At 41.2% G+C, this 26874-nt stretch overlaps 2 protein-coding genes across 2 annotated transcripts in view; one reads left to right on the forward strand and one right to left on the reverse strand.

Annotated features, from left to right (window-relative positions):
* Positions 1-906: 906 nt before the first annotated feature.
* Positions 907-22261, reverse strand: ndufa10 (NADH:ubiquinone oxidoreductase subunit A10). Its single transcript, XM_010864529.5, has 11 exons — positions 22182-22261; positions 7679-7889; positions 6773-6941; positions 6425-6640; positions 5935-6021; positions 5720-5841; positions 4966-5033; positions 4787-4841; positions 4426-4511; positions 3667-3775; positions 907-1186 (listed from the first exon to the last, which is right to left on the reverse strand). The coding sequence occupies exons 2-11, from the start codon at positions 7751-7753 to the stop codon at positions 1118-1120; spliced, it is 1056 nt and encodes a 351-aa protein (XP_010862831.1). The 5' UTR covers positions 7754-7889; positions 22182-22261; the 3' UTR covers positions 907-1117.
* The window catches only part of LOC105006159 (aryl hydrocarbon receptor), a 32919-nt gene continuing 24159 nt past the window's right edge, over positions 18115-26874 (forward strand). Inside the window, exons 1-2 of the mRNA XM_010864530.4 lie at positions 18115-18624; positions 25932-26119. Coding sequence (XP_010862832.2) covers positions 18566-18624; positions 25932-26119 — 247 coding nt within the window. The 5' untranslated portion in view covers positions 18115-18565. The remainder of the gene's footprint in view (positions 18625-25931; positions 26120-26874) is intronic.

Below are 26874 nucleotides of genomic sequence, written 5' to 3' on the forward strand. Positions count from 1 at the left end.
GCAGTTGCTCATTACACATGGTTTTACCTACTAGATCCACTTACATAGGAAAGAGCACCAGAGCATCAGTCAGGGATCACAGTGACACTTTTAAGCTGAGGTTGACAAGGGTTAATTTAATCGTACTTAATGCCATGCGCTCAATTACTTTGGGAGATGGTACCAGACGGCCCAGTAGAATATCATGTGTCTAATTACCACAGCCTGCCACTCTGCACCCTGTGAAGAATCAAGTAGTACCTTGTCTGTCTGAAGGAAGCTAGAGGCATAGGTGTGTAAATGCTCAAGGTGGGTGTGTGTAACATGGATATATCTAGCTACATGAGTTAACTACTAACTTTGCTAAACAACACAAAAAAAACATCTGGTTCAATAAGCAAGTTAATCATATCCCCCTGCATGCTGGCTTGCCTCTGATACTAACAATGTTCAATCCTGAATAGGAGACCAATAGCTACTGGAAAAACTGTTGGATGAGCAGTAGGGGGCAGTCTTCCCTCTGGACAAAACCAACTCCCAGTGCTCCAACACAGTGAATAGGACATTGCCCTACGTAGGTGGACGTCTTTCGAATCAGAGGTTAAACAATCTGGTCATGTTTATAATTCGCACGGAGTAAGATAAATGTGTTGAGTTAATTAGACAGTGCCTATTTCAGATATTCTGGACAGTCCCTTTCTTGTTGACCCACCAACCAGACTAAAATGCCAAGCCTAAACGTCTTCACAAGAGTGTTTAGTTTTATTAACCCTTATTGGGCTATATAAACCATGCTATCTAAAGTCAGTATGTAGAATCTGTTTTCAAGAAAATACTATCCAATACATTATTAACATTTAATTTAGCATGCCCCTTTTACATTTTGCTGGGGCTATATGCATCTTTCATTAAAAGAAAAACAGACCGTTTTTAAAGTTTTTTAGATTTATTTTTATACATACAACATGTCAATTTACCCATGAACACAGTCGGACAGGAGAATATTGCTGATTGCATCAAACGTTCAACCTCATTTATGGATTTCTCCGCCCATAGGGAGGGGTGGTCAGGTTTTTGAGGGAGGGAAAGAGGAACAAACAATTCAACAACCAGCTACATAGTAGTCAGGTCCACTCCTTCACTTCAGCCAGATGTTCTTGTCTCCTACATCTGCATTATAACCTGGAGCATACATTTTCCCTGCAAGCTGTCAGAAAACAAAAGGACATTAAATATAATTTGACAGATAGGTGACAGGGGAAAACAGCCTAGTATGCATGCAAACACATCTGGGAAATCTTTGATAAAACCGTTAACGAATACACAGGGAGCAAATCTTAGTGAAGAACCAAGAAAAAGACAAGGTAGCTCAGAAGGTATAAACAAGAACAACAACTAAATAGAGAGGCACTCAGAAATAAATCAAGTTAATTGTTTTCCTGAAAGAGTTCCATAACCCTCAAAGACAGGGCATAAATCATAGCCTACCTATACTTCAGGAAAAAAAAGATTAAAATGAATCCTACGCAAGTGTTTCAGCCAATGAGACATCCTTGACTCAAAATAACCTTTGTGGGAATTGCTTGGGTATGAGACAAGTTAGTTTCCACAGGACACTTTCCACAGGCAGGTTTAACAGTTCTGATTTAAGGAGCTGGTCCTTCTTATCGCCTTAAGCTCTGAAGAACTAGCAGCTCAAGACTCATCCATCCTTGGATGTGGGATGACATTAAAGACTAATGGTACAGCAAAGTGTTTGTGTCACTGAGGGCGACATTGCAGTCCATCACCTCTGAGCATTTACAAACAGCGTGTTATGAGTTACTGCTAATGTGAAGCCACATCAATGACAGAGTGATAGACAGCGAGGCTGCTTTTGGTCACCTAGGTGACGCAAAACCATTAGTCTTGTGAGAACGGGTGGGGGGGTGGTCTGGGGTTAACTGTGACCTACATTAACACTGCTGATATTGGGGCCTATTCACACTACAAGAGTACATTTTAGAAAGTTAGAATCTAATTTGTTACCTTCCGAGTTAACATGAAACTCTTCCACCGATACACACCACCGATCACTGCAGTGTGAATACATTACGTAGCCCTATGTGTATTGTAGTAATGTGAGTGGTGACATACAAGGTTTACTTTCAGAAGACAATGGACACCTCTGGCGCTGTATTAGACATTATTGACAAAAGGTAACTAGCTAGAGCAGGCTCGGGGGCCACATCAGGAATTTGAAATTAAACGGAGGCCCACATAGTTTTTTGTAATTTTTTTATCAGATATGATTTGCTGGCCAGGTAGGGCAAAATCTAAGCATTTATAAAAGTAGGTCCCTTATAATGCCTAAATAATTTCAATTCAGATGTATAAGAATGGGCTGGTGAGTTATGTTTTACTTCACCTCAAAACTATTTAATTACCTACTGTGAACTAAGGATGGAATTTGGCCCGTGAGGCAATTCCATCCAGCCCACGGGCCTTAGTTTGCCTTCCCCTGAGCTAGACATAGGTTAGTTAGCCAACTCCACCTCTTCAGACAGAAACGGGATGCTTTAACTTGTTTAACAACATTTTTAACGATTGGCGGGTTGAGTCAAATGCAAGTATGAATAGTACCGTCAAACACAGTACAGTACGTGCTCTACTCCAGAATATTAGCCTACACCTCAGAAGAAGGGAATTTTGTCAGGTAAAAGTACAGAGAACATTTAGACAACCTATGCCTGACAAATGTTCTATTCCCAAAACCTATCCACCTACTTGTTCTTGTATGATAGCACGTAATAAGCAAAATGTCAGCACAAAGAAGCCTGCAGGACATTATATAGCTCAATTAATGCATCAGCAGGCTGACAAAACTAGTCTCCGGTCAATAAACTTTAAAGGTCAAGATGGAGTGTTTTTGTGCTAGAGTGCTGAAACCAATGACAAAGAATATCTCAGTTAGCATTTCTCTTTTTGTTTATCATTTGATATCACACCTACCAAAATCTTTTTTTTTTTATCATACTAAAGGCTAAACCACTGCTGCTTGTGACCAGTTACAATACTCAGAGAAGGGCAATGGAAAATTGGAAAAAGGTTAAAAGAAGGTACATACAATAAGGTAATAACAACTGATATTTGTTTATTGTCTTGCCAAAAGACCAACTTAAAAATATCAGCCTCCTGGCAGAGGCAACCAGGTATTTGGCTTAAATCTCCTGGTTCTGGATAAGTTCATGATGCCAAGGGCCCAATGAGAGTTTCTAGAAAAAAAGCCCCTTATCAACCACCAGAATATTTTACAGTAGGTATTATAATGTTCTTTCCTGCTGATGTGTTTTCATTCGGACACAAATCCCACCACAGGTATGTATTGCTAAAGAGCTCTAGTTTTATGTAATCCATTATGTAAATGCCTGGAGTACTAAAAAAACTATGACAATTGGATAGTAACAAGTGCTTTGGTCTAATGACAAGAAAATAGGGCTCTCTGGCGTATGCAGTAAGTATCCTACATCTTAAAATGCCACTGCATTTATAGTCCAGTCATATCAGATTAGCATCACATCTTCAACGGTTGGAAAGATGGCAGTTAGTAACTTCAAATCAACTGTATGCTTTTGTCTGCCATAGAATTCCCCCACGGCTCTTTCACACTGTTACAATGACAACACAAATCTACGTTCAATCCCTTACCGATTTGAAGGCATGGTAGGTTTCGTCATATTCATGAGCCCCAATGGTGACCTCTGGGAGGAAGATGGGTGCATGAGCCAGGCTTGCCACCCTAATCTTGTCTTCCACACTGGCGAGAATGTGTCCAGAAAACAGAAGACCCATCAGGACCAATGCCAAGGACCAAGGACAAAAGCCCCAAAATGAACATAATAGCTAGGGATTCACCGATTAGAAAATCATTGGCCGATACATATAACCGTATTATCGTACACAATTGCTAATGTCGAAACCGATGTTTAGTCCCTTCTGTACCCTGGCATGAATTACCTTAAAATGTATCTTCTGGTGAAGCTTCTAATTTCAACAAATGCTAATTAAATCATGCAAGTTATCTTTCTATAGATATTATTAATAAGAAAGACTCAAAAATATACCTGACAATGAATCAATCATCTGTAAATGATGGGATGATAAATACACATTCTTTTTCTGTAATTGCACCTTATACAATGCCTGGATTTAAAGCTAGAATGTATAAATACATAAATAAGGTATTCAATTTCAACAAAATTGCAATGGAGAAAGAAATAATAACAATAAAACAATAGGACATGACAAATATTAAATTACTGGAGCACACTCAATTAGACAAAGCACAACTGCTGTAAAATAATCACTGATACAGTTGTCTGCCGATATATCAGTGCATCCCTAATACAAGCCCATCAATGTACTGACAGCTCATTTAGACATATGATATTACAGTATTAAACTTACAGAACTCTCATGTAGTGAAGGGTGACATCATCCTGCTCTGTCCATGGTCCTTTCTCAAACTTCAAGTATTCAATGTCTTCTGCAATCTGTACACATTAGGAATACTTCTGCATAAGTATGTGATAGGAATAAATCTGTATTTGCATGCAAAAAATATACATCTGTATTAGCACGCGATGAGAATACATTTTTATAAGTATGCAATATTTCTATGAGGGTTTGTGAGGTCAAAAAACATATTTCAATATCAGTGAATAAGGGTCTATAGAAAACCAAGAGAATGTTTGTTTTTGCACTAGAAACTTCAAGGGTAGACAATGATGAGTCTCCATGCATCCAGTCATTCACTGTGTTTTCTTACCCTCTCAATGTCTTGTGCCTGGGTTGCATCATAAGCGAGCAATTCAGCGCTCTCACTGAAATGCAGAAGAAATACCTTTCAAACCTTTGATGTCTAGTAAACTAAATTATGTTTAAAAAATTGATTTATTAAAAGACAGCACAGTATACCCTTCTCTAGCAGCTTTCGTGAATACTAACCTAATTTGGGGTAGGTAGGTCTTCTTGTAGGCATCCTCAATACTCTTCAGATAAGGCAGGGGTATATCCTGAGGGTGGGACAGAATAGTCTTCAGAAAATAGGCTCTTTGAAGACAAAGTGCCTTCACATTTCTTGCATGTAAATTAGGAGTCTAGCATAAAAATCTGTTGCCAGTTGGAAGGAAACCAGTGAGAATTAGCCTCCACTCAGAAGCAAAGTTTGGCACACAATTAGTATGAATCAAACCAAATTTAAAAATAGCCTAGGTTTTAAGCAAAGAGCACTTTTACTAAAGAGCACTAATCTGAGACTCCATAATTAATTTGAATTGCACTGAATTCAACAAGCTCTCTTTATTATCTTTAAAGAGAGGATTATTGCAGCAGGGCCACAATTTTATGAAGTCAATAACTACTAGGGATGCTTCCAAACTGCAAAAGGTCCTAAATAGGCAGCACAGATGGAAAAGCAACAAATACATAAATGTGATGCCTTACAACAGGAATTTCTCAAAAGGAAATGTTTCAATTAAGAAAATGACTTGCTATTGGAAACAAACTGAACATCTTTTTCAGAACTACATTACAACCACAGGAGATAATTTTCTAGAATGCCAGGATTGACACAATTCACAATAAGCGTTATTTCTTTAATTCTTGAATCAGACTAAAGGCAACTACCATCTGTCCTCTACCATCACCAGGCAATGGATATGCCTAGCAGAGGAATGTTGTGTTTGTTTGTTGTTCCTACCTTGCCTGTAGCCTTCAGCTTCTTTTGCACTTCTTCTGCTGGAACGTCCAAATAGATAACCAAGTGAGGGGGCAAGAACTCACAAATGCTGATACCTTTTATTTCGTTGTAATGTTCTACACCTGAAATACAGAAGATTACATTTAAATCAGGCTAAATAATGTAAATGTCCCCTTTATAGTCATGGTGTCATACAGAAAGATTTTGGTACTTACATGCTTTTCTGATGTAGCCCTGTTTGAACATGGCTTCCACAAATACCATGTCACTGTAAGGGGAACGCTCCAAGATTACACCTTGGCCTAAACTCAATTGCAGGACAAGAATACAATCAGAAATTGTCCACTTTGGATAGTATGCATTTAAAGTAGAACCAAGAGTACCTTGCAGATAATTATAAATTAAATTCCAACTTTATGCTACAATGTTTTGTCGATTAAACAAATGCTTTCTAATGATCTCAAGTTGCACTTTTGCTACTGTCTGAACATATTTTAACAATTTCCTTTTCCTAAAATGCTGTCTCTGTTACACTAAGGCCATAATGCAAACAGACATTTACAATAATACTAGAAATGTATTTAACTACAGGAATATAAGTTCAAGAGCACAAATGTTTCTTTTATTTTTCACAATACCCTAACATAATCCTGCTGTTATTTATGAGTGATATCGTAGGTAATTCTGTTTGTCAGACAGCCATACCTGTGGCAAGCATGTGCTCCATAGCATCTGACCACTGCAACAGCCTCATGAGGTACATCCATGCCTGTAGCCTGTAGGAATTCCCATCCGCGGACTTGGGGTCTGAATAGAACTTATCCAGGCTGCAGTTACCGTTGAAGGCACTTGCCAGAGGCTCCTTCTCCTTCATTATTTTGTCCAAGTATTTTGTGTCAGGTTCCGGCATGTACAGCATCCCTACAGACAGGCAAAATGTAATTATTAACATGAAAATGCTACTTATTGGCATTATCCCCAACGTATTAACTCTGTTACACAAGATACAAAGTAATCTAGACTAAAAGAATTGACAAGAGACTAATAGTTTACCGAGCTTGTCAGCCAGACTCTGTGCCAGTGCCCCTTTTCCAGAAGCCAGGTTCCCATCAATGGAGATGATTTTGCTGTTTTCCTTGAGCCTTGGGGTGGTCCTGTCGCCCAGTATATATGCCCACCAACCATACTGACGCTCCCTTACTGAGCTTGTGTGAATACCAGTCTTAAAAACAAAAGATTTTGGTCAATTTGCAATGATGACCATTAACATGGTATTAAAGTATGTGCCACCAAAATTGTGAATTTCTTCATGCAACGGAAGGTAAAAAAACAACCTATATACAATTCATCCCGATTTCATAGTTATTTCATAGTGATTTTCAGTCAACTGAAACAACCATTGTTGCGCAATCTCAAAAAGACAAGTAACTGAGAATCTGTAAAAACTAGCTTTGAAAAGCCCACCTTTGGACGTTTAACGCCAGGCTGTAGTCTTCACAAAGCCATAGAAAATGTCAATCTGTCTATCCTTAAATGTTGTGGTCAATAGGAACATTGTTAAGACGAGTCCAATTACTTTATTGTACAAGGACAACCACAAATTGTGACTGATTTGCCGTACAAATAAACACCAAGCGTTGTGGTGCTGTATAGATTTGACAGTCGGCAATCACCTGGCTGTAGTCGTTTTGATCATATCGAACGTGGCCAATTACAATACTTTACTGCAGAACATTCGTTAACCGCAAAACCGAGTCAACCGGCCACGCAAAAAAACAACAACGATGCGCTAGAGAACGTTGTTAGCTATCAAGGTTAGCTAACATTGTTTTCATGGTGTCCTTGTACAGTTTCTGTCTGTTGCCAGCATTCTTATTATGGTGTCCTTGTGCAATGATACAGTACTCAGGCTTATTGAGGCCCTTCGTTGCGCAAGAACTAGTTAAGGTGAAATCTTACCTTCTGAATATTTGGGCCTGCTTTGAAAACAGCTGCCCCAGAGGGTATGATCAATCGGATCACCCGTAGCGCCATGGTTATTTGTCAACAGAATCCCAAATCTATCACAAATACGTCCTTTCGGCCAGAGGCGCGAGAATAACGCGTCGAAGGGGACTTTCTTGCTAGTAGTCCTGTATTATCCACGTCATCAAGAGTCTAATTGTACTGCCTGAAAGAAAAGACCGAAAAAAAGAATGAGAACCAAAACCAAAATACCAATATACAGATAAATTGCTACTGTTACAGTATCACTCTCCGCCCTCTTCCCACATGCACACATCACAGTTGTTCGGCACGGGGGTCTAAAAAATGGGGGTCTTAATGTACATGAGTTATTCCAGTATTTATTTATTTATTATACCTTGGCACTAATTTCAAAAAAACTATTTTCACTTTGCCTATTTGAGCATTGACTGATTGATGGAAAAATGTGTACAAAGTGATGTTGGTCTAAAAAAAATTCAGAAGGCATTGTAAATGTTATGGTTGTAGCAGCAAGAGCAACCACTGTGGTCCTAGTAGCTTCTCAACCTAGTAGCTCTGATTTAAGCCTTAATAGACCATTGCTGCCCTGGATAAAAAAATGCTGATGTAAAATGTGCTTTATAAATAAATGTGATTGATTGATTGGCCAATAGCATTCAAGAAGAAAGCAAACAGCTTTCCAGGCTTTACATTACGCTTAGTGGCTGTTATCCATATCGTTCCGGGGAGACCATGAACATTTCACAGGAATCATCAGACAGCAATATTTAATAGTTGATACTTAAACTACTCAGACGTAATATCTCTCAACCGGTATTTTTTTAAAAACTGATGTAAAATCTTAATTTAGTAATATTGTTTTGATGTTATTAAATACCATTCATGTGGGCAACACATTCCCTATATGAATATGAACTGTTTATTAGTAACCTCCTGTCAGTTTTCATAAGTGTTACATGCATGAGAATGTATTGTCTAGAATGTATTTGCATCAAAATAAGGGGAGTTATCCTATTAGGGGGTGCCACTGATCACTAAACTGCAACCAAAAACAAACCGTAAAAACACTACAATCTTTCAGCAGTACTATTCCTGCATCTATTAGTAAATCTAACATACTGTAGACAGTTAATTTTTGTTGAGGCCAAAAAACAATGTCCTGCAAAAGGAGTGGACTTTATAACTTACATTTCTGTTGCCCTTCAAAGACAACCTGCACAAGAATATACAGCACATGAACATAGTACATGCAAAAATCCATACATAGCAACCACTCACTATTACCATTAACCCCACATGTAAGTGCACAAAATTAAAACAACCACATCCAACCATCCACTTATGTCTGCACACACACGCACGCACGCACGCGCACACACACACACGCACACACACGCACATAGTTGTCTCACACACTTATCTACAGGAACCAGGATAATTAATGAATGATGTACAGTGCAGTAAAACAACAATACTCTATATCCAGGTCTCACGGCTTAAACCATGTTAGGCCCATTGTGGGATTTGGCTGTGCATCTCTGCCAAACTTCCCCTGGTTTATGGCAGGTTTTATTTGACTTTTCTGCAGAGTGGCTTTTACAGTGCCAATAGGGAGGCAATTTGCCTTCTTTGTTTATCATTAAATTACTGGACATCCATGGCAACAAAAATAGATATCAGTGTTCAACACAAAGCTTTAAATTAAAAAAATAAGTATTTTTGGGAAAGGGATATATTTTTGGTTGATATATACTGTGTTGCTGGTTTTATCATTACTCTCTACAGCAATTATGTGATCTGTGTAGTTCTGCCTGCAAGTTTATATAAATATTATTGCTGCCCGATATAAACAAACAGTACATTACATTTGATAGAGATACAATTGCTTTGTGTAATGAAACAGAGAACATAATTTCTTAAGTATTGTAAAATGTAGGTTCTAAATGAAATATTCCTTTCAATGGGAAAGGGGTGCTGGAAGTTGATCCCACATGACCTGACTTGTCCACAGAGAGCAGAGGAAAACTTGTGTCAAACACAACAGGCAGAAGAAAGACGCACAAAACATGGTGTAACAATTATCGTCTTTGCTTCGCATCTTGACTGAAGTAGTGGTTTCTCCCAAACTCAGAACACACAGAAGCAATTGCCATATTTATCTTATAACATCACCCTTTACAGCTCAACTGCTGCAGTCCAAATGGGCGGGAACCATGACACTCCCTGGACACATTAACGGATGTTAATGGAGTAACCGTTTTATAGTCTATAATGCACGAGAGTCACAAGTCAATGTGTTATTATAATGCATGTAATGCCTTTACAAACTATTGCCTTCCAACAGGAATAGCATCATGTCATGGTACAGTACATGTAGCCAGTGCATAAGGCATTTCCTTAACTACGTTAGTAACAGTTGTCTCATAACACAAACCAGTAAGCTGTTGGGAGAACAGGGTATAAGTCAAACTAAGTCAAACTTAAAGAAACCTTGTAGCCTCCCCAAAGAATAGATAAAGCCACATAACATTGCCTATTAAAATTATTAATAATTTGACAAAAAGTCAAATACATTACTGATAACTACACCTTTGTGTAATGTATTGCTTAAAAACCAACATTACTCAGTATGAGATTGGCTACCATGCAGTGCAGTTTTTTTTGGGGGGGGGGGGTTTCACCAAGCTCTACATCTTCCATATCAAAATATTCTCCCTTACACAATGCATATACAAATACTAAAGAGTTAGCAGTGTCTGCATACTCTATTGTCTTACGTCAGATCATGCAGCATACTGTACATCTAAACTAACTGATAAGAACTCATTTGTTTTCATGATATAGCCAAAGAACAATCACCTCTACTGGAGAACAACAGTACAACGGGAGTCATTTATATTGATGTCATTGACGAATCACCAGAAACGCACCATTTTTCATATATATTTTTTAAAAATGGTCAATTACAACAGCAGAGAATAGTAATCTTAAAGCGGACGAGATCTGCATGTCCACAAAAACCCCAGCTAGCCATGTAGCTTAACACAAGGCAAATTGTGTCTATAAAGACATCTTGACGGAGCGTTGATTCCCCTGCCCTGGTGGCTGTCACCCAGGAATGTACACTACCGTGGCCAAATAAACAAACACATGCAATGAGCCCATGGGAACTGCTTTATGGTGGGCCACTCTACCACCGCGGTAGGAATTCTGTGGCTAGGACAGCAGCCATGTTCCTCCACTCCCACAATCTGAATAGCAAGCCTGAATAACACCTCGCCTGAATTGTTATTCCGCCGCACATGGAAAACCTTTATTACAACCGGACTGCTACAGAATGTGAGGCTGGATGACTGGATGCTGAGCAAGCCCACTGCAGAGGTCAGAGCTAGCATGGCCTGCCAGCAGCGTTATGGCAACAGGAGTTGGACAAAAGAGGAAATATTGGCACACAAACACACGTTCTGCCTTGTCTGATTGCTTGAGTTTGATGAATGAGCGGTTGAATACAAATAACTGTAATCGGCCTGTACAGGTGACAAAGAAGGCAGACCTGAAAAGCTGGTTGAACGTCACAATGTTTAGCACGTCGCCAATTCTCATCCTTTTTTTCTCTCTTTACTATTTGTTTGTTTTTTAGGGAAGTGATTTACATGGCCCAAGGGGAGAATGTATCCTCTCCCATTAGGTACGGTTACATGCACACAGTAATGCGATTATTATGGATAGTCAGATTAAGATAATCGTTTTAAAATGTTTACATGCTTTGAAAGACATAAAATCTCTAATAATTCTGTTTACATGTATGCATCTGAAATCAAGCTAGTGACTTTGGTAAAATCAAAAGCCTTTCTGATTCTGAGTTTGGAAAGTTTGGAAAGTTTGTGTAAAAATAACTTCTTAGACACATAGGCCTACTTTCAGTTATATACAAACTCACAAGACTCCCTCCAAAAGGGCTTGCTCGGCTGGTGCTAGCACATGCGCAAATCAAATACGCTGCTGGGGCAACGACTAAGGTGTATACATGTAATGCTGTTTTGAATGATTTCTTAGAAAAACATGATTTTTAATAACCACATTTAAGCAGACTAAGGTGTTTAGCCTGCATGATAAATGTGATTGTAGGCATACTGCCATAATCAGCTTAATATCTAATTATTTGTGTGCATATGAACCTAGGCTATTTGACAGAGACATAAAATACGCTATAAACGCACCTGCAGAAATAAGTGAGTAACCTCTTAATCCCATGCATATGTAGATCATGCTGTTAGACTTTTGTGAAAGGGAATAGTATTCGACTTTCCTTGATTGAGTATAGTGGGAGGTGAATGGTTCACTCCAAATTCCTCACAAATCTTGGGCACAGGATGGGAATGTGATAGAGGGTTACTGTCAGGAACTGTTGCATGGCTTTCTAGACAAAGATTGCTAACAGAAAAATATGCTGAAAGTGTGTTTGACTTTGTTGCAGACGCATGACTTCTGGCAGTCAGAAATGTGGTGATTACCATTGTAATTGTTGTAATGTGGTGATTACCATTGTAATTGTTGTATGTAATTACAATTAATACAATTATCAAAGAAAAAAATATATACCAGAAAAAAACACACTGAAAAAAAAAAATACTATACCCTTATACAAGAGCAAATTCACCCTGTTCCATGGTTGTGTTATCTAAAACTGCATTTGGAGACTGTGTTTTAAACAAAATGATTACATCAAGATAGCTAGCAGCAAGTAAGTTAATTGGCTGATGATGTTTCATTTACTTAGCCAAACAGTGTGTAACATAAACTAGCTAGCAGCTCATTAAGATAGCCTATCCAATTAATTAACTTTATGTTAAATAAATTGTCACATTCTTTAGGTACAAACTGGAAAATACTTCCTTTTTTCGGTTAAAACCAATAATGACTGCATGTGGGAATAATTTATTTAATTGGGGTAGGCCCAAATAAAATGAACATGGAATCAGAGATAGTGAACGTATGTAGGCTCAAACCCCATGATTGGCAGAATGTAAAACATAGCAAACAGCATGTTTGCTGATTTTCTAAAGGCATAAAGATTTAGAAAATACATACTCTGCTCAAGAACAATAGAGTCCCCAGTCGGGGACTACTGGGGGACTTCAACGCCCATGTGGGCAACGACAGTGACACCTGGAGGGGCGTGATTGGGAGGAACGGCCCCCCTGATCTGAACCCGAGCGATGTTCAGTTATTGGACTTCTGTGCTAGTCACAGTTTGTCCATAACGAACACCATGTTCAAGCATAAGGGTGTCCATCAGTGCACGTGGCACCAGGACACCCTAGGCCGCAGGTCGATGATCGACTTTGTTGTCGTTTCATCTGACCTGCGGCCACATGTCTTGGACACTCGGGTGAAGAGAGGGGCGGAGCTGTCAACTGATCACCACCTGGTTGTGAGTTGGATCTGATGGCGGGGGAGGAAGCTGGACAGACTCGGCAGGCCCAAGCGTACTGTAAGGGTCTGCTGGGAACGTCTGGCCGAGTCTCCTGTCAGAGAGATCTTTAACTCCCACCTCCGGCAGAGCTTTGACTGGATCCCGAGGGAGGCTGGAGATATTGAGTCCGAGTGGACCATGTTCTCCACCGCCATTGTCGAAGCGGCCGCTCGGAGCTGTGGCCGTAAGGTCTCCGGTGCCTGTCGAGGCGGCAATCCCCGAACCCGGTAGTGGACACCGGAAGTAAGGGATGCTGTCAAGCTGAAGAAGGAGTCCTATCAGGCCTGGTTGGCTTGTGGGACTCCAGAGGCAGCTGACGGGTACCGACAGGCCAAGCGGACTGCAGCCCGGGTGGTTGTGGAGGCAAAAACCTCGGGCCTGGAGGAGTTCGGTGAGGCCATGGAGAAGGACTATCGGCTGGCCTCGAAGAGATTCTGGCAAACCATCCGGCGCCTCAGGAGAGGGAAACAGTGCCCTACCAACGCTGTTTACAGTAGAGGTGGGCAGCTGTTGACCTCAACTTGGGATGTCGTCGGGCGGAGGAAGGAGTACTTCGAGGATCTCCTCAATCCCGCCGTCACGTCTTCCATTGAGGAAGCAGAGGATGAGGGCTCAGAGGTGGACTCGTCCATCACCCGGGCTGAAGTCACCGAGGTGGTTAAGAAACTCCTCGGTGGCAAGGCACCGGGGGTGGATGAGATCCGCCCTGAGTACCTCAAGTCTCTGGATGTTGTGGGGCTGTCTTGGCTGACACGCCTGTGCAACATCGCGTGGCAGTCGGGGACAGTGCCTCTGGGATGGCAGACCGGGGTGGTGGTCCCTCTTTTTAAGAAGGGGGACCGGAGGGTGTGTTCCAACTATAGGGGGATCACACTTCTCAGCCTCCCCGGGAAAGTCTATGCCAGGGTTCTGGAGAGGAGAATACGGCCGATAGTAGAACCTCGGATTCAGGAGGAACAGTGTGGTTTTCGTCCAGGCCGTGGAACACTGGACCAGCTCTATACCCTCTACAGGGTGGTGGAGGGTTCATGGGAGTTTGCCCAACCAGTCCACATGTGTTTTGTGGATTTGGAGAAGGCATTCGACTGTGTCCCTCGCGGCATCCTGTGGAGAGTACTTCGGGAATATGGGGTCCTGGGTCCTTTGCTAAGGGCTGTCAGGTCCCTGTACGACCGAAGCAGGAGCTTGGTCCGCATTGCCGGCAGTAAGTCAGACTTGTTCCCTGTGCATGTTGGACTCCGGCAGGGCTGCCCTTTGTCACCGGTTCTGTTCGTAATTTTTATGGACAGAATTTCTAGGCGCAGCCAGGGGCCGGAGGGTGTCAGGTTTGGGGACCACACGATTTCGTCTCTGCTCTTTGCGGATGATGTTGTCGTGTTGGCCCCTTCAAGCCAGGACCTTCAGCATGCACTTGGACGGTTTGCAGCCGAGTGTGAAGCGGTGGGGATGAAAATCAGTACCTCCAAATCCGAGGCCATGGTCCTCAGTCGGAAAAGTGTGGCTTGCCCACTTCAGGTTGGTGGAGAGTGCCTGCCTCAAGTGGAGGAGTTTAAGTATCTAGGGGTCCTGTTTACGAGTGAGGGAAGGATGGAACGGGAGATTGACAGACGGATCGGTGCAGCTTCTGCAGTAATGCGGTCGATGTATCGGTCTGTCGTGGTGAAGAAAGAGCTGAGCCGCAAGGCGAAGCTCTCGATTTACCGGTCAATCTACGTTCCTACTCTCACCTATGGTCATGAGCTTTGGGTCATGACCGAAAGGACAAGATCCCGGATACAGGAGGCCGAAATGAGCTTTCCTCCGCAGGGTGGCTGGGGCGAATCCCTTAGAGGATAGGGTGAGAAGCTCGGTCACCGGGGAGGAGCTCAGAGTAGAAGCCGCTGCTCCTCCACATCGAGAGGGGTCAGCTGAGGTGGCTACGGGCATCTGTTTCGGATGCCTCCGGAACGCCTTCCTGGGAAGGTGTTCCGGTCCCGTCCCACCGGGAGGAGACCCCGGGGAAGACCTAGGACACGCTGGAGGGACTATGTCTCCCGGCTGGCCTGGGAACGCCTCGGTGTCCCCCCGGAAGAGCTGGAGGAAGTGTCTGGGGAGAGGGAAGTCTGGGCATCCCTGCTTAGACTGCTGCCCCCGCGACCCGGCCCCGGATAAGCGGAAGATGATGCCATGCCATGATGCCATGCCATACTCTGCTCAAAAGAATTTGGGGAACACGCAATCGTAAATTAACTTTCAACAAGTAAATTAACTTTCAGGGATATCAATCTGTCCAGTTAGGAAGCATAAGCAATTGTGGATCAATGTCACCTGTTTTGGTATAAATGAAAGTGACAACAGGTGCACTGGAGAGGCAACAGTAAGACAACCCTTAAAAAGGGAATGGTTTTGCAGGGGGTGGCCACAGATAACTGCTCTCTCCTTATTCTTCCAGACTGATTCTACTGTAGTTTTGCATTTTGCTACTGTCCTTGTCACTACTGGTAGCATTAGGTGGTAACTGCAACCCATTGAGGTTTCACACGTAGTCCAGCTGCTCCAGGATGGCAAGTTTGCTGTGTCTCCCAGTACAGTCTCAAGAGCATGAAGGAGATACCAGGAGACAGGCCATTACACAGGAGAGCTAGACACGGCCATAGAAGGGCATCAACCCAGCAGCTGGACCGGTCTCTGCTCCTTTGTACGAGGAAGAACAGGAGGACCACTGCCAGAGCCCTACAAAATGACCTCCAGCTGGCTACAGGTGTGCATGTTTCTGACCAAACTGTCAGAAACAGACTCCATGAGGGTGGCATGAGGGCCCAATGTCCTCTAGTGGGACCTGTGTTCACAGGACACCAGAGTTGGCAGAGCTGCCATTGCTGCCCCGTTCTCTTCACAGATGAGAGCTGGTTCAGAGGGAGCACATGTGACAGACGTGAAAGAGTGTGGAGATGCTGTGGTGAACATTCATCCAGCATGAACGGTTTGGCGGTGGGTCTGTGATGGTCTGGGGAGGCATATCCTGGGAGGGTCACAGAGACCTCAACGTGCTAGCCAACTGGTACACTGACTGCTGTTAGGTACTGGGATTAAATCCTCAGACCCATCATTAGACCTTAGGATGGTGCAGTGGGCCCTGGGTTCCTCCTGGTGTAGGACAATGCTCGGCATTGTGGCCAGAGAGTGCAACATGTGGCCAGAGAGTGCAGGCAGTTCCTGGATGACGAAGGCATTGATGCCATTGACTGACCCTCATGTTCCCCAGACCTGAATCCAACTGAGTACCTCTGGGACATTATGTATCGGTGCATCCAACACCACCAAGTAGCGCCACAGACTGTCCGGGAGCTCACTGATGCCCTGATCCAGGTCTGGGAGGAGATTCCCCAGGACATCATCTGTCGTCTCATCAGGAGCATGCCCAGACGTTGCCGGGAGTGCATACAGGCACGTGGGGGCCATACACACTACTGAGTCACATTATGAGTGGACATGATGAAATTCATACAAGTTGGAACAGCCTGTAATTTGCACCGAACTGTTTACTTAGATTTTTGTTGTGAGTTTGAATCCAGCCCTCAATCAGTTGGTGATTTTGGTTGATAATTTTTTTCTTAACAAATTACACAATCTACAGCGAAGAATTTGATCTTTAATACATTTTGTTCATCGAGCCCCGATGTAAGATCCCTTAAGTGTCCCCTAATTTTATTTTGAGCAGTTTTACTTTTAAGGTGTAGAAGGAACCTATTGTACTTGCATTTGGCTTCCAGATCAAAACATGTATTTCTCCAATAATGCATTAGCTTGTTACTGCAGTTGGCAAAGACATACATAATGTTTTTCTGTACCCAGTGGTCAGTGGGTCAATAGTCCCCTTTAGTGATTGCCCAACATCTTGTCAAAATGTAGCCAAAACATGTTGTAGATATCGAACACCAATCTGTCTTTAGAGACAAGAAATAAGGAAAAAAGCGCCCCCATGTGGTCCAGTCACACGGGTTATATAATAAATATTTAATAAATGTATTTGTCAGTAAAGATATATTGGTTTAAGATATCTCCTCCACTGTTTTATGAGGATGGCAATTACAAATGCAGGATTGTGGGTTCTATTCCCACATGGACCCAGAAAGAATATATCCACTCCCTACTGTTAAGTGACACTGGAGAAAAGGGTCTGCTATACAGCGCCGGAAGATTGAGACCACTACAAATTGAACACTTCTTTTCCTCACTCAAAACTTTCCTTTTCAACTTTTTTGGAGCTGTATATGTACATTAACTCATCTTGAAATTACATAGAGCAGTGGTTCCCAACTATAGGTACTAGTAGGGCCCCCAGGCATACTAAGACTATAATCAGGGGGAGCAAAGACCCATGAGACCATAAGCATACTGGCAAAAGGCACATGAGGGGATATTTCAGGTGTACTCAGTACAGAGCAACATTCAGTAACCACATTTTTTAAAACACAATTTATTGAGTTACATCACCTGCAGCTCAGAACATGATGGGTAATTCCTGCAAAGTACATGTTTTGACATGCTATTATTTACACCATAACATGTTTTATGTAATATGCACTATAGTCATTGTTTTGTATGTCAGGACAATTATTTCAGATTCAGGATGTATTAAAGCCTATGCATGTACATGCTACACAGTTTAATCTGTATTTATTAACTGATTAAATATTGGTTGCACCAGCACTGTAATTACTATCAAATAAACATTCACATTTGCATACAACTGTCTCAAACATATTGCCAAATGCGTTGTGTTAATTCTCCTGAAAACGTTTAATGCAAAGCGACAAAACAACAGGTAGTTGCGCTCTCAAGTTACAGCTCTCATCAGCTGTGTACTTCTATTGTGGTCCACCTTAAAAGCCGCTTTGATCGTACGTATATAATTTCCTGAAAACGCCCCGTGCCAAAAGCTATAGGCCAATTTTGTCTGCTGCGAGACAGAAACTCTGAAACCTTTGAAGGTTGGGTTGCATATGGCAAAATCTCCCCACTTCAGAATATACATAGGCAAACTCTTTTGTTGTTCTTTTGGAGCTATGAAGAGACTAAACTTGAGTAAAAAGGAACAGTTGCTGTGAGCACTCACATAGTTACTCTGTTGATCGGGGGAACTAACAAAAATTTTGATTAATCCCCAAGCCCTTCTGGATTATTACGGACATCTATCTCCACGGTCGACTTTGACCGCTCCGGTCGGTCAATGTCGCGTTATGGGGATCTGCTTTACCGATAAATCATTCTCTTTGAAGGGATTCACCCCTGTCTGGATATAAACTCCCCTTGTTCATTTGACAACTCTCCTTGAGGAAGACAGTGGATGTTACTGTTCTGGTATTTTTTTAAATTTTGTAGCCGAGAGCAGAAGAATCACCATGCTAAGTAATGCTAGAGTATATGCTGTCAAGAAGCGGAAGAAGCCCGTACAAAAAACGTACGTTACGTTTGATATTTTGTTTTTGGAATGCTTCATCTTAGTCTAGCATGAGGTCTATTTGCTTGTCAGTATATGTGTATAGTATTCATCATATAGTCTAGATGCATGTGCAGTCAGTCCGTTCTTGCTGTTGGAATATTGTCTTAAATTGTTTCTGTATTTGTTTTGTACTTTGAAAGTTTACTACTAATTCTACTAGGGTTACTGTTTCTTCTACACGGAAGGACAAAGTCTAACTTCTATTCAAGCAGGTCTTGGTTTGTTGAGTTTGTTTCTGTCCGAAAGTTTTTTGTCCCTGCCTATAGTTTTCTCTCTTAAAAATCTCTCGTCGTGTATAGTTTTGGTCTGGCATGGAAATAGTACTCTTGCATTAATCACAATCAAGTTTCAGAGTCGGCTGCGCTCTCACGCGATGCTTACAGGAGGGCGGGGTGCGCGGGGGGATCGCCGGCCTTAAGTAGGCTATGTTGTAATCTGATGTACGGTTTCTTCTCATTATGGAAATACTTCGACGTCTTTCGCACTAATTTCACTTAGCATATTTTATGTAACGCAAAATATTACTCAACCTAGTAACATGGGAAACACGTTTCGCTTTATGCATTTTTCCCTGTAACTGGGAAATAACTTTCGTTTAATCTTCCAACACTTAAGTGTTTATTTCTTTTTGTCTGCTACAGTATATGTGGTGGGCTGCTTTAATATTTTTCCTATTGTTCCACTCACATGTTATTGATTCCAACAAACTGTTGATGTATAACATAATAATGATTAAACCTTGAGTATTGCTCTCACCAAAATGTTTATGATTCCAACAAGATTTCGATCATGTTAAACAAGAATAAAATATGTGCTAAATATATAATTTCCCAAATGATAACTATGATACAAATGGTTTCATGTTAGGTATTTGTATGTATTCAGGAAAGCAACAGGAGAATGTATTTTCACCATAAAGCAGATGATCTCTAGCCTCATGGAGAGCCACAGGTTGCAGACCTGATAGGACATGTATAATCTAATGGTCAAGCGAAGTATTTTGTTAATGTGTTTGTAGGCCTACATTGTGTGTACAGGCATAATAACATTTGCGAGAACCAGAAATATTCCGAGGTATGGTCACCCACAGCAAATGTGGTGAAGTTGAGGTAATATTATCAGTGTATTTGTTATGGGTCTTTTACTGATGTTGTTTAACTGCTTTACAAGTGTATCTATATATTCATTGGTAACAGGTGTATAATAGCGATAAGGCACCTTGGGGGTTTGTGGTATATAGCCAATATCCCACAACAAAGGCCTGTATTAAGGCATTTTGCTTTGAGTGGTGCGTATGAACAAACCTTAGTCATGGTATATTAGACTTCCCTTAAGGCTTATTGCTTATGTAAATGTGTGTGTCTTTAAGCTTGTGTCTGTCTTATGTTTGTGTGTTTATGAAGATGTTGGGATCTGCAGAGAGGCACAACATTTCCTGGACAGCCATCTGGATTTGGCAGCACAAAGGCACCATTGAGACTGACTGTAAAAGTCTGTGGTCACTACATAGTATAGCATTCCAAGAGATCTGTTGAAATATACAGTGCCTTTGGAAAGTATTCAGGCCCTTTACTTTTCAACATTTTCATGGGTTATAGACTTCAATTATAATTGATACATAAATGTTTTGTTGTCAATCTACAACAAACGCAAAAACACATTTTTTTGAAATGTTTTGCAATTTATTGAAATATTGAATGTACATAAGTATTCAGAGTCAGACCCTGTGGCAATTGAGCTCAGATGTATACTGTGCCCTTGATCATCCTTGAGATGGCTATAGAACTTGATTGGAGTCAACCTGTGGCAAATTAAATTGATTGGAGATTATTTAGAAAGGCACTCACCTACTGTATCTATATATAGTGAAAGTCAGAACAAAACCATGAAGCCAAAGGAAATGTATGTAGTCCTCTGAGATTATGTTGAGGCAAAGAACTCAGGGAGGCCTTAAAAAATGCTAAAACATTCAAAAGTTGACAGGAGAAAATAGGTCACCATCATTGTGAAATAGAAGTTGTCTGGAGCAACCAAGACTCTTCCTAGAGCTGGCCGTCAAGCCAATCTAAGTAAATGTGCAAGGCCTTGGTCAGGGAGGTGACCAAAAACCCAATGGCAATGCTAACTCTTCCATATCTTCAAAGTTTATTTTAAGGATTGACTTAATGTTTTTCAAGGTTGATGCCGATACCGATTATTAGTGATCAGGTAGACCAATGGCCGATATACATTTCCGGTAAAAATGAAAATGTTACTGTCAAAATTTTAGGTAGCACAAACAGCAACACCAAACTTTCTTTACATTCATTTAAAAATATGTTTCATTAAATACTTGAAAGCAGAATAGTAGAACATTATAATTTGAAGAATTAAGTGCAGTGAAGTTCTAGCAACATTTCCTGTGAACTGAAATGTTATATAGATACAAATAATTAACTAAATAGCTTCCCAAATCAGGTACATTTTACTGTTTAGACTCTTTGTCAGGTTTCTTGTCTGTAAAAATTAATGATAAAGTCAAACGTCACTGTAACTTTACTTTTGGTGTAGCCATCTACAATGAAAGTTTCAAAAGAGAATGTTGAGGGTCAAAAAACAAAAATATGCATTAATTATTTGTGAACAAAAATACTTCACTTATTACAGCACAAAAGCAGTGGAAAGTCTTTGGTTCCAATTCGATGAACGTAATATGTTAACATGTTAACAGGGAACCTGTCATTTCAAAACAATATTATTGGCAGAATATTTCAGTTATTCCGTCACGCTGAGTATGACCAGCCTCATAAGTGGCGTGCAAGAAATAACGTTATGTTACGTTTTTCGCTAGTCGGAACACTGACAGTAATCAAATCCAATAAAGATACAGTAGCTATCGCATTCAAAAGACGTTAGCTTTATTCAAAACGTTTGCCACTGGTATAATGCTCACGTTTATGGAGTTTAGCTAGGTAGCCAGTTTAGTAAAGTGAAGGCAACAGAATTTCCTCACAACGGAGGTGAAAACTTTAACGTTAGTTGACGTTACTTTTGCTAAACCGATCTACAATTATGTAAAAAAAAAACACGAATGCGGGAAAGTATTCTGTTATATTTTAATTGTTACCAAACTCATAACGTTAGCTATCTAGTTGCATTAGCACTGACGTCGTCACACAAAAATATCACTGCATAATTAAACTCAAACATTAGCGTTAGCAAAGCGCATTAGACAGGGACTTTGGCGGAAAAGGTGTGACTGATTTAAAAGCCATTGATTTCACCTCAGTTTAATTAAATCTCTTATCCCGTTTGCCTTATTAAACGTGGTTCCTGAAAAATCGCTTTCCACTGTCTCTTTTGTTCTGCTATAGGCTACACCAAAACATTAGTTCAGGCATTTTCGGTGGAGTAACGTAAGTTAAATAAATAAAAAATTATAATAAACTGGGTATTGTCATCACAGAAAAATACAATGTTTGTGGCAACTTCAGTTAATATTATTGTGATATTTATTGCAACGTCAGAATTCTTACCTTTGAGAAAACAAACTTCCTGACTCAGCCGTGCACCTCTCTGCTTTCCACTTTCCAAGTCTCTCTCACAAGTATGACGTACGGTGTTGACTGGCTATTTACTCGTGATGTATACCAATCTGTTGTGTATGGCGGGACATTGAGCCATACAGGGGACAACTTTCAGAGAGATGCGACTGCCATAGAAGCACTTTTAAAACTAAGTATTTTATTGGCATTCATATAAGACAAATTAACCCTTCCGATTATTGTAAAAGTATTAATATCGAATCCAATAATCGGCCAGGCTGATAATCGCTCGACCCCTAGTTTCTTTGCAGAGATTGGAGAATGTGCCAAAAGAACAACCTTCTCTGCATCACTCCTTCGATCTTTCCTTTACAGTAGAGTGGCTAAACGGAAGCCCCTCCAGAGTGAAAGGAATATGCCATACTGCCTGAAGGACTCAGAGAGCATGAAGGAAAAGATTGTCTGGTCTGATAAGACCAAAATCGGACTATTAGGTCTGAAAGCCAAGCGCTATGTCTGGCTAATACAAGGCACTGCTGATCATCACCTGGCTATTCTAGTCCTTACACTGAAGCATGGTGGTGTGAGCATCATGCTATGGGGATGCTTCTCAGTGGTAGGGACTGGAAGACTGGTCAGGATTGAGGGAAGGATGAATGGAGCAAAATGTAAAAAGAATCTTGAAGGAAAAGTAAACCAGGGCTAACAGGTCCTCAAACTGGAGTGAATATTCAGCATGAGAACAACCCGAAGCACACAGCCAAACAAAGTTGGAGAGGATTTGTGACATGTCTGTGAATATCCTTGAGTGGCCTAGCCCAAGCCCAGACTTAAACCCTATTGAACATCTGTTTGGAGACCTGAAGATTTCAGTTCACTGGGCCGCTCCCCATCCATTCTGACAGAACTACAAGACAAACTGATAGAATTGCCTAAATCCAGGTGTGCAAATCTGGTAGAGGCATAGACAAGAATAACTTAAAGCTGTGTTCGCTGTATTAATTTGCAGACATTTCTTAATCTTGTTTTCCTTTCTTTTTCATTATAGGGTATTGTGTGTAGACTAAAGGCATAAACAAATGTCTTCATCATGTATAAACACAACAAAATGTGGAGAAAGTGAAGTGAAGGAACTGTACTGTACAGTTGAACACCGTGGACAACTTACACAGTAGCCAGTAATATTATAATTGAATAATTATGTAGCCTACCTGATGTTTAACAGATCTATCAGATTTTTTCCCCTTCATTTTTACATCTTGTTTTGATTACTTCCAAACCCACTGTGTGAAAATGTGGCTTAATTAAGGGTCATTAAAGTCCCTGTGGGAAAGATTGTGGGAATGTCTGTTTATGTGCGTAAGTAAGTAATGCGTTTGTATGCATATGTGTTCGTGTCTGTGAGTTTCAGACTCGGTTAAGTTTTGTGTTTGAACGGGAGAGATAAAGATCAGGGCGGGGGAGAGAGACACCAACATGCACCGTCTAGCTCAGTGGTTCCTATCCATTTTTTGGTTCCTGGACCACCAGCTGAATTTTGTCCTGCACTCAGTACCCCTGAAATACACCCCCATGGGCGTTTTACCAGCAAGCCTATGGTCTCCAGGGTCAAATACCCCCTGTTGTCCTCTTCTTGTTAACCACTGGTTTAGCTGATAGGAGCAAGGCAAAAAGCCAGAACAAATCTATTGCACGACAACATAGTGGCTCATTATTCTTTGGTTGTCACATCTACAGGGAGTCCTCCATAATAGCCTACCTGTGTACATGAAGGTATTGTCTTCAGCTAAACTCTGGCTACAGTAGAAACATACTAGGATTACTTTAATCAAACTGTACCCTAAAGGCCTGTCAGACCAATGACAGAGTTTAGCCTAACATTTGTGTCAAGGCATCATATAACTGGGTGTGCTACTGTACTTTTTGTGCAAGAAAAGATATTTCTGACTCTACATGGTCTCTAACATTGCCTTGGTTCTATTTGGAGATAAAAAACTGTATATGAACAGAGGTAAATGGACGGTGATGTGGTGATACTAGCCTTCATAGCCAGACTTTCTCTTTTGGATGGGCAGCAGCCGTGAGTCTATCCTGCAGTAGTGATCAGCCAGTCATTACATAGCTCCCTGGAGTGTGTGGAGAGGAGGGCTCATTAGGTTCCCTTGCCCTAGCCCTCCAGGACGGCTACATAGAGACGTTCATGTCGAGTGGCCAGCGGAGGAAGCGTATCAGTCTGTTTTCAACCATGACTAAGAGAGGTGGAAGGAATGTTCAGAGTTCACCTCAGGACACAGAAAAAAAGGAGCGTTAGAGAGAGACTACTGGGAAATAAAATAACTCTGAGTATCTTTCAGTGTTTTCACTGTTTTTCCACATGCGCTGTCCAGTACTTTCTGATGCTGTGTCTTTCCAGTCTGCCATGACTACATCCAGGGGTTCAAAGTGGTTTGATTGCATGATTGTAGTTGAAGGTGTAGGGTATAGTACACATTTTGGGAAGGATTCTGGTCCAGTTCAAAATAATAGTTTTATTATATATGTATCATTGAGCAATACATTAATGGTTGAATTCTCCAATTCGACAAATGCAGAAAAATGTGCCATTATCATTATTTAATTTAATTTTAATTGGAAAGTCACACAATATATGGCAGAAACTGCTCTGGAACAAAGGTGAAAGCCCTTCAAATTGATTAACACCTCAACTGGTTCCCGATATCAGGTTTATTTTCCAGTTGGTGTGAATGAAGTTATTCCCCCTCCAAATTCATTATTCTACTGTTGCAGTATGTCACATGCTATTTGAACAATACCACAGAGATAAATAACAGCTGCCAAACTGCTAACCCACTGAATTCTTTGTGTTTTGTTCAGTAATGAGCTTTGGATTCTCATCTTTCTTTCTGCAGGTATGAGAGAATTTGAGCCTCGTAAGCCAGGATTTGGATTTGGGATCGGTGCAGTCCCTCTCTCCCACTCCTAGCAGGCTTGACTTGAGCATGTGTGTCTGATTTGCTATCAATGATGTGTCTCTGCCAAGACTCGTAAACTTTGGCCTTCGACAAGGGTGGCCCCAGGTCTTCCATCACACCCAGTTGCTCCTGAAGTGAAATACCACACCGAGCCTCTAAGCTTTGCTCCCCATTTGCAGGCCACTCCTCTGTCCCCAGGCCCTGCGAGTGTCTCGTTGGACTCGCATCTCAGTAGGCTAACGTGGACTCGGACAGGAAACTATGGGGTTCATTTCTTGTCTTTTCATTGCTCCTTTCAGGATGGAATGGCGCACTGCGTTGCTCACTGGGGTTCTGCACTATTTATGTTTATATTAGCATGCGTCATACCACAAACTCTGAGGACGCCATGCTCTGACAGGCCCTACTTGCCTGGGTGACTGAAGTGAGTCAGTCTCGGTTTGTGTGGTTTTAAGAGTTTCTGCTCCCCCTCTGCTTATTGCAGTGTTAGGAGATGCTTCTATCGTTGCGTCCTTCAAAGGCTTTATAAAATAAACTTGATTCTTAAAAATAGGAGGCTGTTTTAGTGGATGTCTCTCTTGCCAGGCATTGTTAGAGTGTTGTCATGAAAAGAAAAAAAAATTGATGCTGTAATACTGGTGTATACATTCAGTACATAATCTGTCAACAATAATTATAATGACGTGATATCGTTGTACAGGACAATTTATTATTGTTTACAGCATAATCAGCACATGTGGTCTAATCATCTTGTCTCTTTGCTCCTCAGCAAGAAAATCCCTGCACCAGATGTCGTCAAAACAAACCCATCCAAACGCCACCGGGATCGGCTGAATGGGGAGCTGGACCGACTGACTGGGCTGCTACCATTCCCTGAGGATGTGCGCTCTCGCCTGGACAAACTCTCTGTACTCCGTCTGAGCGTCGGGTACCTGAAGGTCAAGAGCTTTTTCAAAGGTTAGTCTCCGACAGATACCAGTCAAGTGCCAAATTAATAAACCTAAAAAATCATTAGGATTTTGCAGTCTCCAGATTGCAAAGAAGGTGCAGGGAGAAACTTAAATGGTGTTGTGTTTTTTCTGTCTGCACATAAATCATTTATGGAGAAAGATCCATTTGGAACCTAAATCCTCTTGTAAAGAAAAAGCTTGAAGAAAGGTTCTGTACTAGCCTACAGTACAGTATTTAGCAAAGCATCAGTTGACCAAGGACATGTAAACATGACAAAGCTGACCCTACAATCTCCAACACTGCATAAACAGTACAGAGCTTTAACATACTTTTTAACATATTGTTGGCTCCCAGAATCACAACAATACTACTATGGCATGCTAGGCCCATTTTCCAGCTAATTTCCTTAAACAAGGTCCATTTGTAAACAGAAATGAAAGAGCAATCTTGCATTTCCTTGTTCCGTTACTATTTCTATGCACTGTTGAATGTCTGCACTCCTGTGGGTTGGCAGAAGGACAGCAACGGAGCGCAAACATGAATAAATCAAGATGTTTTTTCTAACCTGGGTCACCCAAATTTTTTGAGCCTCTGAAACCATTTTTATTTTCAAAAGCAGACAACAGCAATTCTGTACCAAGTAAAGCACTTGGTCGGTAACATAGTATTTGTATTATAATGTAAAATGTAATTGTATTGCCATACATTAGCGAATCTCTTAATTCATCATGGCAACAGAAATAGGTAGGCCAACTGGCTGT

The sequence above is a fragment of the Esox lucius genome, chromosome 16 (genome assembly GCF_011004845.1).
Source record: "Esox lucius isolate fEsoLuc1 chromosome 16, fEsoLuc1.pri, whole genome shotgun sequence".
Classification (NCBI taxonomy): domain Eukaryota; kingdom Metazoa; phylum Chordata; class Actinopteri; order Esociformes; family Esocidae; genus Esox; species Esox lucius.

What these genes read in the sequence shown, in the direction of transcription:
- ndufa10 (XM_010864529.5), bottom strand. Translation starts at nt 7,753, where the DNA reads ATGGCGCTACGGGTGATCCGATTGATCATACCCTCTGGGGCAGCTGTT. An exon ending in CAGGCCCAAATATTCAGAAG is followed by an intron (nt 6,942 to 7,678) that starts GTAAGATTTCAC and finishes TTTGTTTTTAAG; the next exon opens with ACTGGTATTCACACAAGCTC. An exon ending in CCTACCATGCCTTCAAATCG is followed by an intron (nt 1,187 to 3,666) that starts GTAAGGGATTGA and finishes GTTTTCTGACAG; the next exon opens with CTTGCAGGGAAAATGTATGC.